General features: G+C 44.6%; 1 protein-coding gene across 4 annotated transcripts in view; it reads right to left on the bottom strand.

Moving 5' to 3' along the window:
• asap1b (ArfGAP with SH3 domain, ankyrin repeat and PH domain 1b) overlaps positions 1 to 19971 on the bottom strand; it is a 91190-nt gene extending 71219 nt beyond the window's left edge. Inside the window, exons 1-3 of one of the 4 annotated variants that reach the window (XM_049005972.1) lie at positions 19708 to 19971; positions 19198 to 19283; positions 17596 to 17722 (exon numbers count right to left, since the gene is read on the bottom strand). In XM_049005972.1, coding sequence (XP_048861929.1) covers positions 17596 to 17722; positions 19198 to 19256 — 186 coding nt within the window. In that variant the 5' untranslated portion in view covers positions 19257 to 19283; positions 19708 to 19971. Of the gene's footprint in view, positions 1 to 15948; positions 16012 to 17595; positions 17723 to 18509; positions 18613 to 19197; positions 19284 to 19707 lie in introns of those variants that run through there. The other 3 variants (XM_049005976.1, XM_049005974.1, XM_049005975.1) reach the window with 3 other exon arrangements.
• Between the last annotated feature and the right edge of the window lie 424 nt (positions 19972 to 20395).

Raw genomic sequence — 20395 nt, forward strand, 5'->3', positions numbered from 1 at the left:
GGGTGCATGCTGGGAGTATTTCTCACCACGTCCCCCCCCACTTATCCACCGGGACAGCCATCTGCTCCTTAGATCTGAGAGAGGGGAAAATGACGGAAAATCACCCTCGTGGGAGAGCCCATCGGTTCAATGCGGAAGGCGTGACCGTGGAAGACCCACACAGCACCCCGCACCCCCACTGCTGAATTGCCAGCATCTTTAAGTTGGCTGAGGAGACAAGGGCCTCAGCTACTGCCAGTGAGGGAGTGGAAAACAGGAAGTGGGGAAATGGGAAGTTCACAGCCACCACAAGCAGAGCAACCCCTTAGCGCTCTACTTCCTGCCTCACCCAGTCATGCTCCGAGCTCCAGTACAACCAGGCACCACCTTTCCAACATTTCCATTTCAAGAGTCTTTGATATCTGGTAATAAATAACATTTCATACAGTAGTAGAACATGGTACATTCGCAGGTAAATATGCTTCATTGTAGTTGCGCGTTTCATATAAACATTTTTTAATATATATCTTTTGAACACATACTGTTACATTACATTGCCGTTTCTTCACTCCTCTGTGTTCTTGCATTATATGTGTGTATTTGTTTACTTTATGTGGCTCACTAGCTGAAGTGAGGCTGCCTTAGATCACAACCAGCTTAAATTGAGGAAAATTAGGAAACTACAGAAAATGAATCCAGTCTCAAATCCCCAGGAAACCATTGTCCATGTGGAATTTTGTGAATATCTGACATGAACCCCCCCCTCCCAGCATGGAGATGAGTACATATTGCAAGTTTGGCTTGAGGTTAATTAAGTAACAGCCTCTCTGTTTAATACTGGGAGTGAAACATCATCACCGTAATTGAAGAGGGGTCCTGTTTCAGCTGAGGCAAACCAGCCATGACGACATCTCCCAAGGAGGTGACCAGCATCTGAACTTGAGCTGGCAACCAGCACCTAATTAGGTAAGTGCCTCCCGTACCATGAAGGAGCACGAATAGCTTTGGCCCTCCTCCGTCAATGCCCCCCCCGAGGCATGTCTCAAAAGTCACTCTGGAGGAATGGGACAGACCAGTAAACTACAGGCCAAATTAAAGGAGGTGGTTCATTTTAACAGATTGCTTAACAGGCCTGAAGCAATCTGCTAACAGCTGACACTGTTAGCAAAGACAGTCACCAGTTACTCTATAACACGTAATGTTTAGCATGCTGCTGTCGGTCACTTCTTAGCGTATTGCTTTTAGCATGCTGCTGTCGGTCACTTCTTAGCGTATCGCTTATAGCATGCTGCTGTCGGTCACTCGTTAGCGTATCGCTTATAGCATGCTGCTGTCGGTCACTCGTTAGCGTATCGCTTACAGCATGCTGCTGTCGGTGGCTCGTTAGCGTATCGCTTACAGCATGCTGCTGTCGGTGGCTCGTTAGCGTATCGCTTACAGCATGCTGCTGTCGGTGGCTCGTTAGCGTATCGCTTACAGCATGCTGCTGTCGGTGGCTCGTTAGCGTATCGCTTACAGCATGCTGCTGTCGGTGGCTCGTTAGCGTATCGCTTACAGCATGCTGCTGTCGGTGGCTCGTTAGCGTATCGCTTACAGCATGCTGCTGTCGGTGGCTCGTTAGCGTATCGCTTACAGCATGCTGCTGTCGGTGGCTCGTTAGCGTATCGCTTACAGCATGCTGCTGTCGGTGGCTCGTTAGCGTATCGCTTATAGCATGCTGCTGTCGGTCACTCGTTAGCGTATCGCTTATAGCATGCTGCTGTCGGTCACTCGTTAGCGTATCGCTTATAGCATGCTGCTGTCGGTCACTCGTTAGCGTATCGCTTATAGCATGCTGCTGTCGGTCACTCGTTAGCATTTGGCTTTTAGCATGCTGCTGTCGGTCACTTGTTAGCGTATCGCTTATAGCATGCTGCTGTCGGTCACTTGTTAGCGTATCGCTTATAGCATGCTGCTGTCGGTCACTTGTTAGCGTATCGCGTATAGCATGCTGCTGTCGGTCACTTGTTAGCGTATCGCTTATAGCATGCTGCTGTCGGTCACTTGTTAGCGTATCGCTTATAGCATGCTGCTGTCGGTCACTCGTTAGCATTTGGCTTTTAGCATGCTGCTGTCGGTCACTCGTTAGCGTATCGCTTATAGCATGCTGCTGTCGGTCACTCGTTAGCGTATCGCTTATAGCATGCTGCTGTCGGTCACTCGTTAGCGTATCACTTATAGCATGCTGCTGTCGGTCACTCGTTAGCGTATCACTTATAGCATGCTGCTGTCGGTCACTCGTTAGCGTATCGCTTATAGCATGCTACTGCCGGTGGCTCGTTAGCATATCGCTTATAGCATGCTACTGTCGGTCACTCGTTAGCGTATCGCTTATAGCATGCTGCTGCTGGTGGCTCGTTAGCGTATCGCTTATAGCATGCTGCTGCAGGTGGCTCGTTAGCGTATCGCTTATAGCATGCTGCTGTCGGTCACTCGTTAGCATTTGGCTTTTAGCATGCTGCTGTCGGTCACTCGTTAGCATTTGGCTTTTAGCATGCTGCTGTCAGTGACTCATTAGCGCATCGCTTTCAACATGCTGCCATCGGTGACTCATTAGCATATTGCTTTTAGTACGCTGCCGTCGTTCACTCATTAGTGTGTTACGTTTATTGCGCTGCCATCATTCTCTAATTAACACGTCACGGTTACTGCACTGCCATCGGACACTCATTAGCATGTCATGTTTAGCCCTGGCTTTGGCAAATCGTTAATGTGTTGCATTTACTGGGTTGCCATCAGTCCCTACTTAGCACATCAGTTACCGCACTGCCGCTAGTCAATCTTTAGCATGGCATGTTTAGCATACTATCGTCGGGTCACTCTTTACCATGCTGCTGTTGGTCGCTCTTTAGTGTGTCACCATCGGTCACTTTTTAGTTCACTGCCATCAGTCACTTTCAGCACGTCACTTATAGTGCACTGCCGTGGGTCATTCTTTAGCACATGCCATTTAGCGTGTTACGGTGCGTTGGACAGTCGAGGTCCAAGCTATGCTCTAACTCACCTCGCTTTTCACACAGAACTGCCAGTTCACCCCAACTGAACCTCACAGAGAATTCTGGCTGTAAGAAGAATGTGAATCATTAACCAATTTCTCTTTTAGTTCATTTTTTCTGGAAGGCTTGACAGACAGTATCACATTACACAGAAAAACTGATATATCCTTTCAGGTCAGGAAAAAAAATTAAATAAATAAAATAAATTAAAAAAAAAAAAAACTTCCCACATCCGCAATGTTCCTTTTTATTTTGGGTCCCAGACTCTAAGCATCATGACCCATCAACTTTCAAAAGCCAGTAAGTAACATTATTCCCACAATCTGACTTTACCCGGATAACCTTTTCATTCTGTGACGCTAAATAGCACAGTCATACTTAATAGTGAAAGTCTACTTGCGTGAATTGCTCTTTCGCAAGAGAATTCAAGCAAGCCAATAATTATTTACACCTCAAATGTTATTGTTTCCTGTGCCGGTTAAGTAAGAGATATTAAAATTAGGTTTGCTACTGTTACACAGTAGGCATTCAGATTAGTTTTCAGTGAGTAATATACCTCTGGGACCTGACAATACCATGGATGACACAAAAATCCCCACCCAAATTTCCCACCCACCTGGTATTCCCCCAGTTCCGGAACTGATGGAGGACTAACATACCATTTCTGCTGCCTATTGTGCAGTGAAGCCAGAGAAGGATTTTACCTTCACAAAACAGCAAGTGAGCGATAACACCTGCTGCTGGACCACGAGATGCAGAGAGGGGGCGGAAAACACCCCCAGGGGCAGAGAGCGAGTGCAACTGCAGAACGTGTGAAATTCTCAAGGGGCGACAAGGCTCTGAGTCATAAATGGGCCTTGAACGGGGGCAGAGACAGGCGGCATGATAATTTAACGAAGGCCGAAGGTAAGTTAAGAAACTCTGGCAAAGATGCTCGTGTGGTGGGTGGTATCTGGGCATCATGGACAACTTTCCTGTGCAGGCGCGTCCCATGACTAACAGCAAGTCACTGGGGAGGGAGGTAAACACATTAAATCCAGCTTGAAGCAAACCGCAAAGTAGTCAACACACATTTCTGAATAATTTCAAGAAAGACTCGGTTTAGAGGGCAAACAGAGGGCAAATGAGCGTGAAACTAACAGTTTTTGCATAACCCTATTTTCCAAATTTCACATGAGTCATACACAGGGGCGGGGCCACAGGGGCACCGCCTCCATCTGAATGCTAACTGGTCCACAGAGTGCCCCCTCCCCTGTCACTCACTTTTTCAAAACATGTCATTGGCTAATGAAAAGATTGGCCATCTGTATGAATTATGGTCCCTCTTATCCCCCTGGTCATAGATGAGAGTTATATGAATACTTGAGCATTACAGAGAGGGGGGCGCTCTCCCAAGCACTGCTACGCTTCTGGGAATAACCACTCTAACACACAGAAACTTATAAGGTAAGACGATAATGTCTGCTTTCGCGATTATATGCGACAAAGGTTCGAGAAAAGGCACAGTGCTTTGATACAGCTAGCTAAAGAGCAACACCACAATGGACAGGATCAACATTCATCTAACATGAAGGGGACGTTCTTAGCTATTCAATTCAACTTATTTTTATGTAGCACAACACAGTGCCCCCAAAGCACTCGACAAGAATGAGTGGGAACGCGTTACACCATTTACACAAAATGGTGCATGAAATACGGAAAAGGGGAGAATGAAAAGAAAGAAAGCAAGAAGACAATGGAGGAGAGGAACCAAAAACTCCCAAGAAGGGAGGGGGAGAAAAAAAAAAAAAAAAACAAAACTCTGGAGTCTCCAAGGTCCTAGAGGGATAACGGGCCGTTAATAAAAGCAGGGTGCGAAATGTGGACAGGGAGCCTGTTCTCATAGCAGGTCTATGTAAGCCGGCAAGCCATGGGCCACATCCACGATGTCACAGCCCACAGGTAATATGTTCAGAGGGCGTCTTGTCCCTCCTGTTAAACGCTTCAAGGGGTGGTGATCCGTCCGAAAGGCAAGCGTGGCTTAAAAACAGAGCCACTGACACCCCCCAGACGTTACCTAGTTCCCAGCTAGCTGTTCTGACAACAGCACACAAAGACAGCAGATGTTTGACTCAGATGGCTGGGGGACTGTGGTCCTGCCAGGCGAGGAGATCATGAAGAGGGATGATAGGGGGGGCAAAAAGGGTGATGTTGGGGCAAGTAGAGTGGGTAGAGAATGAGTGCCAATTTGGGTTCACAGGCCCCAAGGAGAACTCTGTCCCATTCATCTCCTTCTGGTGCCCCACCCCCCCACAAGAAAAGCAGCCAGCGTGCGCACACACACACACACACACACACACACACACACACACACACACACACACACACACACACACACACACACACACACACACACACACACACACACACACACACACACACAATGCATTTTTACATGAGGTACGAGGAAATTCAGTCATTCATACAATCAAAATCCAACATAACCGTGCCTTTTTTTAATACAATTTTTCTTGTTGATTAAAATGGTTTTTAGGCCAAGAGGTAGATTTAATTAAAAGGAAACCATTCCGAAAAGGGTAACTTTAATTAAAAACTCCTGGGTAACAAGGCCATTAGCAAATATGTCCCCCCCCCCATAGCCGAAAAGATATTTTTAACCAGACAAATGATCCCTTTAAATCCTTTGATCCAAATCCAAAGCATTCTAAAGAATACTTACATTACTTTTTACTATAATCTTTTTTGATCACTATGACAAACCATCAGAAAACCTTTAGCAGGATCATAGCCTGATAACGTTGAGTAGCTATTTCGAAATCATCTCGCAACACTGTTCAACAACGGCTTATCACTTTTCGCCAAATAATCTCGACTGGCAAAAACTTGACAATACATGTCTCTCTCATCCTGCACAGAGCGATGAAACTTAACCAGGGCGAGGTTCCCTCTGCCTGGACCGGCCCGTTTTGTTGGGTAATTTCTAAGAACCCAGCACTGACCCGTAGGCTACACACTGGGGCGTCGCACCTCACAAGGTAAATAATCGTTTTGCATGGCCACAAAAGGAGTATGGGAAGGACACTACCCTCATTTTGAGAAAACAGCACACCAGCTGTGCTTATTCAAATGTATAAAGGTGCAGAAGTACAATACAGTTCTGTGTAAATTATAAGTATTTGGGTGTAAAACTGATTTTTTTTTATCTATCAAAGTGAATTAGCTTAGCCATTTCAAATCCTCTCCAAAAGGCACCACGTTAACTACACTTACTGAGCGACACATCCATGTATTTGGTGAGCCTGTCCACTGGCACACCTTGCTAATTAATACCTTGTGAAGTTAAGTAAGTAGGTTAATGAATTAAGCTGGTTGGGAAACGTAACAAATCTATGGAATTGCTGGGATGCCCCAAGGAGAGTCGCGGCCATTCAGAGATATATTATAAAAATTTTTTGTCAGTTTTATGTTGGTGTTTTTGAGCAAATTAATAGGCAAGATACTAACCTTTAAAATAGTTTTCTTTGCACAGTACTGCACGTAAAGTAAACATACCAAGACTGACTGAAGTCCTTAGAGCGACTTTTATCTGTCAATCTTTATTCATAGGCGACTTTTCGGGGTGTGAGAGCAAATGCAACTTAGAAACTGCATTGGAAGATGAACAAACTTCCGTGTGGGTTTGCCCATTTAATACCTGACGTCATGGTACTTGCTGACTGTACGGTTTTTTTGTACATATTTGGTCAGTTTGCCCTGTTACTTCCTTATAGCATTTTAGCGTCACACACTTCGTTTGGTATTTATTCGGCGAATGACTGCAGGGATTGTTCGCTCGTTATCACTAGCAGCCTTTATATAAAGTTACATTATGTTTCTTGTATGACAAGGGGCAGCAGAATCTGCGGGCAGGAAGTCAAACGTCAGGTTATTGTTGTTCATCGCGCTAAAGGTCAGGACAACCCTACCCGGCGCTGAGGAGAGCAGACCTCCTCTACGTCCACATGGGCACGGGCCGCCCCCAACCCCAACGGGACACTGAGACATTCGCAGTGCCCAGCTGTGGCTTCCCCAGCAGGGAAAAGGCTATTCCAGCTGAAGCAGGAGGCCAGTGTTGGTGTTAACACTGGCGTGTCACTCGGGAAGTGTGTCTTTTTTAGGAAGTGTGGTCTCCATGGCAATCAGCCAAGTGCAGCCGGGAAAGGAAGGGAAGGGAGGGGCAATTTTAGGGGAATTACGTTTAGGAATCAAAATCTTGTTAATAAAAAAGGTGGTGGTGTGGGGGTGGGGGTTCGGGGACAGAATGGCCACCACTACTAAGCCAAGCAAGTATTCATTGCGGAAGCATCTGAAGCAGAACCAGACTCGCTCTGCTGTAAATGTATCCGTGGTGGCAAGTGGGATGCTTGTTGTCGTGGCGACCAGCATATGGGCAATGGAGGATGAAGCGCAGATCACAAGCTTCACTTGCCTTTAACCCCCTGTGCACTGGGCTATATGATCCCAATCCCTTACACTCCGTACTGCTCCTGCTGTAGGTGGTACAGTACCTGACCCGGATAAAAGCTCACAGGAGAGCGAGCAGTGGTATCCCTATTGAGGCTCTGCTCGAATAGCGGTGTGTGCCAAGCAGAAATATGAAATTAACCTTAATATAGGTGTTTAGTATCAGTACCAGCTCCTGAACAGCAATTAGTGCATGCAGGTACTCAGAGTCTCCTTCCTGAACACTGGTGATCACATTCGCATTAATTTACATTTATTTTATTTTGCAGATGCCTTTGTCCAAAGCGACGCGCAGATGAGGCAAATAGCACATTACAAGCATACGTGTCAACGAGTCAACTGGGCACAAGTGCAGCCAGCTTCCAACGAAGGCCCAGGTATAAGTGTAAGCAGCATCAGAGCTACACACAAACAAAACAAGACCCTAATAAGACGACTATGCAAATAAGCAGAACGTGCAACAAGAAGAGCATTCGAGGAACACGGAAGATGTAAGCTGGTGGAAGTGTTCCTGGAACAGATGTTTTAATGTTCATGCAATCACCCATTATTCCAAGTATGAAATATTTTCATAAATTGGGGGGGGGTGGGGGAATGTAAGTACAAAACGTTAATTTCATGTCTCCAGAACACAACATTACTGACCAGACTTCAGAGAGCAGTAAATGCATTCAGATGCAATTAACTGTACTAGTAGTAAAATCAGGGAAAGTGCATCCCCCAAATGAGGAGGAGGGAAAGGAACGACCAGGTAAAACTGAGCCGCTCCAGTCTGGTGCCGTTTTCACGAGGAGTCCGGCGCAGGGCGACGCAAATTTGCTGCTGCTGCTCTGTCCCGAACGTGCAGGTGGACAAGCGCAGACGCCACGGTGGGTGAATGAAGGCCTGAAGTGAGACCTCTAGAAGGACAACCCCAATCGTCTCCAGGCAGTGTTATCGCACGACGATCATCAGCCACCAGCGATTACACTGCTGGCCTGGACAGCAATTAAATTATCATCAACAAACCTTAAACAGCCATTTCCCCTTTGCAAACAATCTGCAACACCATATTTTAAAATAGTGTCAAGCCAGAGATAAGAAGCTAAAATACTGTGGTTTCCGACAAACTTCTTTAAAAGGCGGAATTCAGTTTTTAATGCCAGAGTCATGTGTCCTCTTTTTCAAAACAGGTCACTTAAAATGGCAAAGATCAAATGTCAGATGGACAGAAAGTCAAAGTGAACTTTATCGCCATTGTGTGCATGCACAGTGAAATGAGGTAGCGAACTCTCACACATTTGCGCTAAAGAAAGACGGTAGAAAAGCACCAGCTGTTAAATTTTGTTCCATGTAAGTTTCCGGAACTCTTGCAGCCCCAATGCTTTTCTTTTAAGTCGTTTGTGTTCTCCCTCTGACCTAATTAGTTCTCTGTACTCCAAGTCCTACATATTCTCATTCAGAAAATAAATGTTTAAAATACTTTAAGTAGCCTAAAAGTAGAGGTAAAACCTCTCCTGGATGAAGGGAGGGGAGATGCAGCCCCCAGGACTACTTCCTCCCCCAACTGGACCGGTGGCACTTCACCTGTTACTTTGGACTTGAATAATTCAGCACATGAACACACACACACACGCACACACGCACACACGCACACACGCACACATACATACATAATATGGCCAGAGCGCTAACCAGGACAAGCACACGGGACCATGGGATCATATGTTAGATAAGCCGGCATTAATAAATTTCCTGTAGCATTCCATCCAGGGTGCCCCCGGCCTTGTGCCCTTTGCTGCCTCGGATAGGCTCCAGGCCTTCCACGTGACCCTGACCAGCTGGAAAATGGATGACGGAAACATATAATTAGCAAGGAATTAATAGATGAACATTTAGGGACACGTCCTGCCTCAGCTGGACAGGCATGAGGGCCCCGTATGAGCGAGGCAGTGCTTCTGAACATCTTCCTGCCTCGGCTGATGCTCTCCACCTGACGCTGTGCCACAGGGGCCCCCACCGGGCTTGCATATGCCCTTGGCGGGGGTGTAACCATTACCCAGTCGATGATCTCCCTCGTACCGTGCCACAGCCGGCTCTGTACAGCACACAGGGCGCAATGCATGATAAAAAACGAGTGTGAGATCCTGACGCAGTAGGATTTTATGCTCAGAAAAATTTATTTTTTGAATAATGTTGTGCAGCGACGGCCAAGAAACTCACTTGATGTACCGTGAAAATGAAAAAGGCTTTAGAGACTTCCTCTGTCAACGGTAACTAAATGCAAAATGACACAGAGGAGAACACTGTATCTGCTGACCGAAAGTCCAAAATGAACGAACGATTAATGATGCTTTATTTGCTGTTTGTACGAGTACGAGTACAGGTAGACTGCAATGCTTTTTTTCCGCATATCACAACTTGGGTCTTAAAGCATGGAGTCAGAGCACAGGGTCAGCCATCGATCCAGGACCCCTGGCGCATTTTGGAGGGTTGCTGAATGGACATGTGATCATTCTCCCAATTATGGGACTCGAACCTGCCACCTACCGGTCACTAACCCATTGAGCGAAACACACCACAGCCCCAAAAGTCAACCACCGAAATGAAATGACAACGGGTTATGGAGCTGAACAGCTAAGAGTCGAAAGGGTCTGATAAGATCAGAAATCTTATTCTACCTTTGAGTATGATTAACCAGATAAGTAAATTTAAAAAGTGCTCATGAGTAACTGCTAAAATTGTCACCTGAGTAAGTCAGAATGGATCGTGGCTTCACCCCAGATGGTGAGGAATGTCACTGCTGAAAACCAGCCAGAATTAACCTATAATTAACCTAAGCAAAAGCAATACCTCAGTAGGCCAATGTTTTCATGTTAGGTATGTTCATCAAAATATAAAAATATATATTTAATTAAACTTTAATTACTTATCGTCTTTGTTTTTTGAGAGGCTTGTTTTAGACAGACTATCAGTTACAATCGCAATGCCTCTTCTGTCACAAATGGGGAATGTGTTGAACCATAAAATCTTCTCTAAAGTTGTTCACAAAATCACTGCCATTGCATGACTTAACCTTCCTCTTCCTAAAATCCACCTAGCACTTTGTCTGAATACAGCGCAGTTACGCAGCACTTCTTTTTGTCGTGGTGCATCGGTATGAGGGGGAGAAGCACACAGCAGCTAGATGTCAGCGTACGCAAGTGCAGATATGGAATGTTAGTCAGGCCTGGCATTACATAGCAGGGGCATAAAAAAATAGATAAACAATTATGTACAAAGTGTTTTGTGATGTTGTTATTTGAATACATCAATACAAACATGCTTTCGCCAGCCTAGCTTGAACGGTCACATATCCCATAATGCACCTACCCGAGGGACCTGGCTGACCCTCTTCTCCGACTCCGAGATCTTCCTCACCTGGATGTCGCTTTGGACAAAAACGCCTGCTAGACTAATAATTGCATATGCAAATAAATGTAAATGATTGGGATAGAGGACGAAGTGGGGAATTTTATTAGCCATGAATGATCTTGACCAAATGACCCAGAATGCCTCCTACAGCTATGCTAATCGGCTGGGTTATATATGAGGGCGGGGGTCGGTGGGCACTAGCCCTAGGTGAAAGTTGATTGGCTTGTGGAGTGCCTCTTCAGCTGTCACTCACCAATTCAAAATATATCATTGGCTATTGACAGACTGACTGCTCTGTGAGAATTACGGCCCTTCTTTTGCCCTCCACCTTAAAAAAAAAATCCTAGAATCAGCCCTTCTAATGGGAAGCATGGAGCAGCCATGTCAAACTCGGTAATCAGTCAAGCGGCAAAAACATTTCCATGATTCATTCAGCACACGGGCTGACTAATCACCAGCCAAAACCTCACAGAATCATCAAGACCAATTTCTGTTCTGCGAATCAAACGTCTGTTCCACCCACTAGCAGGAGCCCACATGACTATAAGCCTTAGAAAACTGCCCAGCTGCCCCCCCGCCCTCCTGCACTGCCTGATCGATACCCCCCACTTAGCAGCCTTTCATTTCGCAAATGCCTCCCACCGTCACGCTGTTGACCTGCCGTTCCGTCCCAAGTACCAAAGCAAGAGAGTCCTGAAAGGACGCACGGTGAAAACGGCACTGGAAGAAAAAAAAACAATCCCCGTTTAGGTACTTAAATGCTTTCTCCTGCGACAATAACCAAGCCGGACGAGTAAATGGAAAAAATTCTTCTCTTCGTTTAATTTAACGTATGATAAACAGCTATAAGCTAATCAGGTCATCCTTCGAAAAAAGTATAAAGTACATCACAGCTGGTCTGGGGTATTTTTGGAGTACGTTTTATTGAGTCTCAGCTATCATTCTCATATTCTCTCCAGAAGTAACCCTCAGTCCAAAGTTCTGTTTTGCGGTTGAATTAATACCAAGTATCCAATTTCATGTGGTCCATTCTGCTACATATCTGTAACCTTATATAGGACTGATGCTTATGAAAATTTTATATATTTATCATATTCTTAAGAATTTTTTTCATATTTTTCCCCCGCTGTACCACATCAGAGAACATCTAGTATAAGTTTTCAAATAAAGTTACATAGACAAAAATTTGAGCATATTAGGCAATAATTTATATAGATCGTTTATAAAGATTATAACAATTTTCCATCATCAAGGCACTGAAGACCCCGTTTGATGTAGATGGGGTCTTTTTTCAAGGAATGATGGAGCCCATCTGCTAGGCCTGGATGGCACAATAGTCTGGGATTACAGCATAGTGTTTACATTTCAGTCCTGACGCCGTGCTCACGTCCCCACGCTGGCTGGCATGCCGCAGTGAGTCATGCGGACCCAAAGCCCCACACACATGGCAGCGCCCACAACAGATGTTTCTTGTTTATGCCGTGGTCCGTAAATTCAAACAGATATCCAGAAAGGTGATTCACGACACGAACCTTTCCGTGTTACACTGCGGAAAAAATGCAAGAAATCGTGAAGCGGGGAGAGGGGGGGGCGGGGAACCTCGCAGCCTGCAATTTCCTAACTGCAACGACAGTGCAAACGCCCAGACCTTTTTCCTCTTATCACTGCGTAATAAACTCAGGGGAGAGAAGCCTGACAGCAGGCTAATATGATAATGGACTTTAATTAAAGAACACATTTCGGTGTCATTAAATGTAAATTTGCACAGTGTCCAAATAAACAGCAATATAAATACAGCTAAGTTTACTTCAAGCGATGATGGAGACAATAGCTAACTGCATTAAACTGTAAGCTAACTGTAATAAGTTTAATGTCCTCATTACTTTAGAATTTCAAACTGCATATAAGGAAATGTTTATATGGCTGAGACAATACCTTAAACATGCTTAAAGTGAATGTGTTCAAATGAGGCATTTTAGACAAGCAACACAAAGCCAACGACATCCCGAGCTCCCAACCTGCATGCAATGCTTCGCTATCCCCTGTCAAAAATAATACCACCCCCCTCTGAAGTCATTTTTTTTTTATCAAGTAGATTCAGGACATATACTATCAACCCAAAAATAACCTGCTCAATGTATCTAAACAGGTAGGAAGTAGATATGCTGCTAAAATGCTAATTAAGTGCGTACTTGTTAGCGTGAGATTACCAGAGTTTGTGTATGAAGGACAACTAATGCATGCTGCCCTGTAGAGGACCGGCCTCCCATCTAGGGCGGCCCCATCCTCATGCCCTGTGTCTCCGTGGATAGACTCCAGGTTCCCAGGAAGCTCTCATAGCATGAGAGCTCAGGTAGATGGGTGGTGAATGATGTCACTCAAACAATCAAAAGAAGTAGAGAGAGTCGGAGACGGCCTTGCAGATACATTAGATCAAATCGCATCTGAAATGGTTGGAGAGCACCAGAGTCATGTTACAACATGATCTTAGACCTCCCATTGGCACCTGCGGGGAGGGGGGGGACACACACTGTGCTATATTAATATATCAGATGAGTTTGAAAAGACCAGCAAAATGAGAATGGATGTAAAAGAATGGATGTGAAAGAGAATGGATGTGATGCATGTACTTGAAGTCTAGGATTAGGGTACAACCTGCTGCTGGAGACGCAATACAAGTCGACACATTGATTAACCTATTACCATCAATTCTGACTGGAATTGAGATAAATCTCCCTCTTGATATTAACATTTGAATTCAGTCAGTAAATGAGCAGGTAATGAGTGGGAGCTAAGAGTCAAAGTCCAGACGATGTCGTCCACAGACTGTGACAGGTCCCTGACAGCGAGACAGTATTTATTACAGCAATCAAGCCTGTGCATCTAACAATCTACACATAATATTTACTGTCAGCCAAAATCAGGTTATTAAGGCCTGTCAAAATCAGCCCGACCAGATGTTAGTTCACCAACATGATGAGCAGCTTCACCAGGACCAATGAAAATTACACAGTCGGTAATTGGCACAGTGTGAGCTGGAAAAACATCTATACATTAAAGAATCCACACATACTGAACACTCCATGACAGTATTTTACAATATGACAACATCATTAAGCATCAATATGGAATTTCATTTCCTTCATTGGGGTTTGGTTCTGGTTAAAGTGTTGCCAACAGATCAAGTCAGCAAACAATATGGGTACGACCCCACATGCAATGAGGTAATTTATCAAACCAGCAGACAATTCTCAATGTATTGCAGAGGAATCAAGAACCTCTGTATTGAAGGTATACTCCATCGGGTACCTTATGCACTCAGACATAAGCATGTCAAATAAGAAAGGAACAGAGGAGAATAGACTATTGCAGGTTCCTCTGTTCGGAACTGGAGAAACATTAAAGAAACGTAAGGTACCAACCAATCCGGAACCAAATACTGCATGGTCCAGGGGAAACTGCTATGGAACAGCAGAAATCAGATACATTTTTCAATCTGTACCACATACACTAACAGTTATAAGGATGTTAGGCAATGGGGGAGCTTCCTGCATGTAAACCGCTGTGCCATCTTCCTCACGGTTCATCAAAAGGAAAAAGAACGTGACACTGCGGAGCACTTCCTGTTACACTGTAGCCTGTATATAACCCGCTGTGCCATCTTCCTCACTGTTCATCAACAGCAAAACGGGTGTCACACTGCGGAGCACTTCCTGTTACACTGTAACCTGTATATAAACCGCTGTGCCATCTTCCTCACTGTTCATCAACAGCAAAACGGGTGTCACACTGCAGGGGACTTCTTGTTACACTACAGCCTCTATATAACCCGCTGTGCCATCTTCCTCACTGTTCATCAACAGCAAAATGGGCGTCACACTGCGGAGCACTTCCTGCTACACCGTGATCTCTATATAAACTGCTGCGCCATCTTCCTCGTTGACCATAAACATAAAAAGTAAGGAACCATAACAACATTCTCACTATAAAATTCAATTTTCGCCAGTCAACATTTAATAGGATCAGCACTTCAGTACTGTTGGAAGACAATATGGGTGGTATATGTTTTCCATGGTTACTTACACCATAGTCTCCCTGGCCATCCGGAACCTGGACCCACAAGATCCCTTTGTGAATCAACCACAAACCCATACTTGCATTCATAAGGGAAACATCTATGCCGTCCGATAATGGACTGGACAACACAAAACAAGAAGCCATGCAGCAGTTGATTCTGCATCGGACCTAAAACCATTCCTTTAGCAGCCCAGGCCAGTCCAGAACCAGGCCTGCTGGAGGCAAAGCAAACCAAGTGCGTGGAAAGGTCAGAGCATTCAGAAAGAGCTCTGGAAAATACTGGTCACAGGAGGAAACGATCAAGGGAAGGCAACAATGTTAATGAACGACGCCTTTACACAAATCAACAGGATACACTGCAGCCTGTATATAAATTGCTGTGTCATCTTGCTGACCAACAACAGGAAACTTCCACAGTAACGGATTTTTCTTACGTTTTCTGATATGGAACTGAGTTTATTAATTTCCCTTAAATGCTGGATGGAGTAAGTCACCAAAGGAGTTTGAAGGGTATATCCAAACCACTAACCAAGAATACAGCTAGCAACCAGGAAAACTACACAAAGGTCTAAATAATATTTCAAAATGATACATTACAGACAAGAAAGTAAGAAGCATCCTTGGTCTTAATTGTGGAAAAAAAAAAACTGCGTTCATTCTAACTTGTCATGAGTTTCCCTTTGAGGTTTCAGGTCACATCACACAAAGCCAACACAGCATCATTTGCACTCATTAGATCACGGCGCTATACTGCGTCACATTTTGCGAAATGAAAGCAAAACACGGATTTCAGGCGTGTTTAGTAATCACGTCAAGGGCCATCAAAACGTGCCGCCAATAAAGGTTTAAAAAGCAGTGACTTCAGCAGTATTTCACGAGCGGAGTAGATTTATTTCCGCCGGTCTTTTGAGTTTTCTTTTTAAGAAACGTATCATTTAAAGAGAGAAATCATGTCGGTTACCGTGGCTTTTATGTTCCATTCACGTGGGAAGTTTCGCGTCTCACACATTTATCTTAAAAACCTGCAGCGGCGGGATTGACACTTCTCGGCGAGGCGGATTTGGAAACCATATCCTCAAAAGAAACTGCTAAACGTGTGCCAGATAAACCACCAGCATGAAGTGGCCCCGAGGCTTCCAAAAACGTGCTGGGAGGCTCACCATCTTCCAGCATGTACCAGTTCACGCGCACCAGGAGCGAAATATTCCTCGGACTTTACGGCGCCCTTGATCAAAGCATGAAAGCCAGTCCTGAAGACAAAAGGCAAATATAAGATTCATTTATGATCCTTTAGTTAAACTATTTCGCTCGCAGGAAACTTTAAAATGACAAAGATTCCAATTTAAAACACACTGCAATCTTCAAATGAATCGTCTTTAAAATATTTGGCACTTGTCTCAGAAGTTGATATCAGGAGCCTATGCATGACAGACCTACATATTTCAAATGCCATATAACTTAAACTTCTTTAGTTACGGTATATAAAGGAGAGAGGGGTAAAATATACGATGTAGGCACTATTGTTTTTTAATATTTTAAAACTTATTTTTAATACATTTAATCCTTAAGTGCGTCCTACACTGAAGTGCCAGTGTAGCCTGTATATAAGAGAACACGTATAAGCGTTGGCACCAAATCACTGACGTCGCTGTTGCTGGCATCAGTAACACGGAGCACATTTGCAGGTTCTTCCCCCGAATTCTTAAGCAAACGCCCGGTGTGCAATGACTGCATCGTCCCGCCGAGGTGCACCGGGGTGGGGGGCTGCTTACATGGCACAAAGAGCCCGATCAGCACTCAGAAAGGCCGTGATGGTGAGGCTGTGTCCCCGCTGTCCTCACGGAGATTAAGTCACCCCCTAAAACCCACCGATCCTGGCACATCTGGCGCCCTGCGCAGTGGCTTATCCTGCCCATTCACGGCACCGCTGACGGATATATTATATACCAGACAAGTTTAGAAAATATTCCCCGTTCAGAACAACAAAGGAGTGGACCGACCACACGTCGTCGCCGCCGCTGCACGTTTTAATCACAAAAATGCATGATTTTTTAATGCAATCGTACGCTGACCTTGGATTTAATATCTGGTCAGGAAGACACGATATGCATTTTAAAACACCATAAATGTTATACATCCTCACATATAAATGCAAGCCAGCATCTTAGGCACTGTAGCATCGTGCCAGTTATTTATATCTATTGCATGTGCTGAGATATAATTGCAAATATTTAATTTAAAACTAAAATGCTTTTTCCAATGACAAACGATGTCATCCAGCACAAACTCCTAACAGGTGACCTTCTATACATAATGCATACGCCTCTGGCAAATTTAAACGTCGCCTACGCTTTACCTTTGTAGCCAGATACTACTGTTTGTAAAGCAAATTTAAAATAATAAACAGCAACAAAAACAAAGAAAATGTGAATGTTTCTGCATGCTGGGGGACCGATACCACACACACACAATGTCATCTTTGTGAAAACAAATAAGCAATCGCGCCTCGTTTAGGTGATAGGCTACTTAAATAACTTAGATAAGATTTCAGATCCGTGCTTTTATTAAGAATAAAACCGTGGATGGGGAACAGCGGGGCCTGGCTTACCTCCTCCAGGACGCCGACGGTGTTCCGGCAGCTCTGTAGGCGGGTGGTGAAGCTGGACGTGGTGGGAGAGTTGTAATCCTCCGTGGTCTCCGAGAGAAACTCGGATACGGAGATCTGATCCGGCATCCTTCAGCAAACAATCGCCCCACCACCCAAAAAAAATGAAATATTTTAAGAAAGCCTAAACCATTAAAGACAAACGAAGAGGAGAAGCGTATCCCGTCCAAGCTGATGGATGCAAAGCAGCGAAATGACCAATAACCCAGAATATGGAAGAAAACCGATCCTCCGTTTAACTGAGGACTTGCTCCGGCGATTTGGTGTCCCTGGAATGATGGGGGCTCTTTCTGGGTATTTCGCCCACCTCCACTTGTGTTAACAGCTCAAACTGTGTCCTTTCTACGGTCTGATGATCTGCCCGCGTTGCCGCCACACGCCGCAGCACAGCGCTGTAACAGCTGCCCTCATTCCGCTTTATAACCAGTTATTCTCTATGTGTATTTGCTGCAGTTGTAGTTTGCGCTGAAGTTGCACCGGATGCATGGGCAGCTCTTGTGTTGCCTTTCTCCCCTCCGGACGATCTCCGCTTTTTGACACTTTAGCAGGCTCTCTCTCTCTCACACACACACGCTGCTTTTCCCCTTCTGCTTCCCCTCCTCCCCTCACTCTTTCACCCATCCACCCACCCACGGCGTATCACGGGGACAAATCTGCGCATGCTTCACCCAGCATTCAGCGAGCCCCGGGCCGGCTGAGGAGCCAGGACCCTGCCGCTCCGGCCCCCGGGGGGCGGTTGCGCTAGTAATCAAACCCGCAAAACAACGGTTAAATTATATTTTCATAATGCAGGATACGATTCTGCGCTACATGCGCCATGCTAAACGGTTTCAATAAGCGTTATTGCGTAGGCCTACCTTATTGTGCGAAATTTAAGTTTTTACTCCCGACTGTCGTGTCCGCTGTCGGCTTTCTGCTTCTCATACCGCAAGACAGAGCTTAGCTTTAGGCGACGGGCTTTAACTGGGCCGCGGCTTTGCATGGAGCGTCCGTATCGCTACTTTGCACGGCCGCAGTAATTCAGGAAATTAAATGTAGTCCTATGGCAATGTTGGTATACGGAGATCATACGGATACACTACGTATTATCCATAAATATTTCATTTGTATGGAAATTATAGGCCTAATTATAATAGGAATAATACCATTGACGTTGTTATTCTGAAGCAATATCCAAAAAATGCTGCTTAGAAAACATGATTTAACATTAATTTACACTTTTAAATGTTAATGTCCTGATACTGTACTGACATGCACATAAGCTATCAGGGTTTACTAGCTGGTTCCTTTCACTTAATTGTATTTGTATAAAAACGTCGCAAGTGCGCAGCCTATAGGCGGCACTTTGTAGTGCATCTAATATTTTAAACGCTATCAACTAGTGTTGGAAAGACTCCCGTTTTGGAATAAACTAAAAGGTTTACGTTACTCATAATAAGTAGTTCTTATTGCTGCGAGCTGTGCTCTACGTCCTGCGTGTTTTACAGATAGTGGCCTGAAATTTGTGTCTCCTGAAGTTAGAGGGGGCGTACAGGAGGGTCTTACCGGCTCCATAAAGAATCTTTTGATGAAAAACTTGACAAGCGAGAAGACGAGGATCTCATGACTTGTGGTCACCTTAACAGAATAACCTAATAAAAATACACATGATAGCGTGAGGCAACTACATAAACCTCCACATCAAATCCCTGTTAACATTATTGTCTTCCAACTAGATCATAAACATTTAGTACTGTTATTGGTTTCCTGAAATATATGTTAATATGTGAAAAGAAGAGCATTACAAGTATCAAACAGTATTCATAGAGCAGTCGGGTAATGCGTGTGTATCCAAAAGGGAACTAAGCACAGCTACATAACGGTATGTCCTTAAAACCTCCATGCAATCATACTGATCATATATGCTATAAAAACCGACACACGCACGACACATCTTCATTTTGGCATTTTCGTCGTCATTTGGAAGCTTAGATATAAGCGGACTAGCAGATTATGATTCTTAAGAGCAGTATTTTAACAGTAAAAGCCACGCCTAGCTTACTATAAGTAACTTACCGAGAATGCTGTATTATCAACCCCGACCCGCACTTTGTGCAGTGACTCGAAAGCCAGTGATTTGCGGTTGAAAGACAAAACATTTACAGTAGACATCATACTCAGTTCATTTTGCATCCCTTCCTTAATCCAGCGAGAGGTAATTAAATCCTACATTCATTAAAAAAATGGATGGGGGAAAAAGTGTGGAAAAAGCGTATGGATCCTGTGAAGAGATCGCCGGCCACGCAGGGACAGGAAGGGAAAATCTACCATGTGAGCAGAAAAAAAGCCTGTTACAATGGACAGGATCTGGGAGCTAATAGCACAGGAACTGAGGAAATCCAAAACTACTCACACAGGAAACGTGAGATCTGGGTAAACACTGGCCGGGCTAATGTGGTTATCCTCGGTCTTTAAGCGCATCGCATGTGTTTTCTTATATTCACATGCAGACAAAGGCATGGTTAAACTGTCTACAGTTATATAAACGTAATATCCGTATAGGACATGGCCATAATTTTGGTTTGCATGAAAATGTGAAGCATATTTGCCTTTCCTTTAATTGTCTTAAATATAATAGCATCAGACATTGCGTCTCTGAGTAGGACAAGCGGTTGCAAAAAGTGTATAGATGGAAGACATTGGGTCTGTTTATTGAGCATACTGCGCCCTTCGCACTGGCCCTTTAAGAAAATCTTGGTTAAGT

This window comes from Brienomyrus brachyistius, chromosome 1 (assembly GCF_023856365.1).
Source record: "Brienomyrus brachyistius isolate T26 chromosome 1, BBRACH_0.4, whole genome shotgun sequence".
NCBI classification, from domain to species: Eukaryota; Metazoa; Chordata; class Actinopteri; order Osteoglossiformes; family Mormyridae; genus Brienomyrus; species Brienomyrus brachyistius.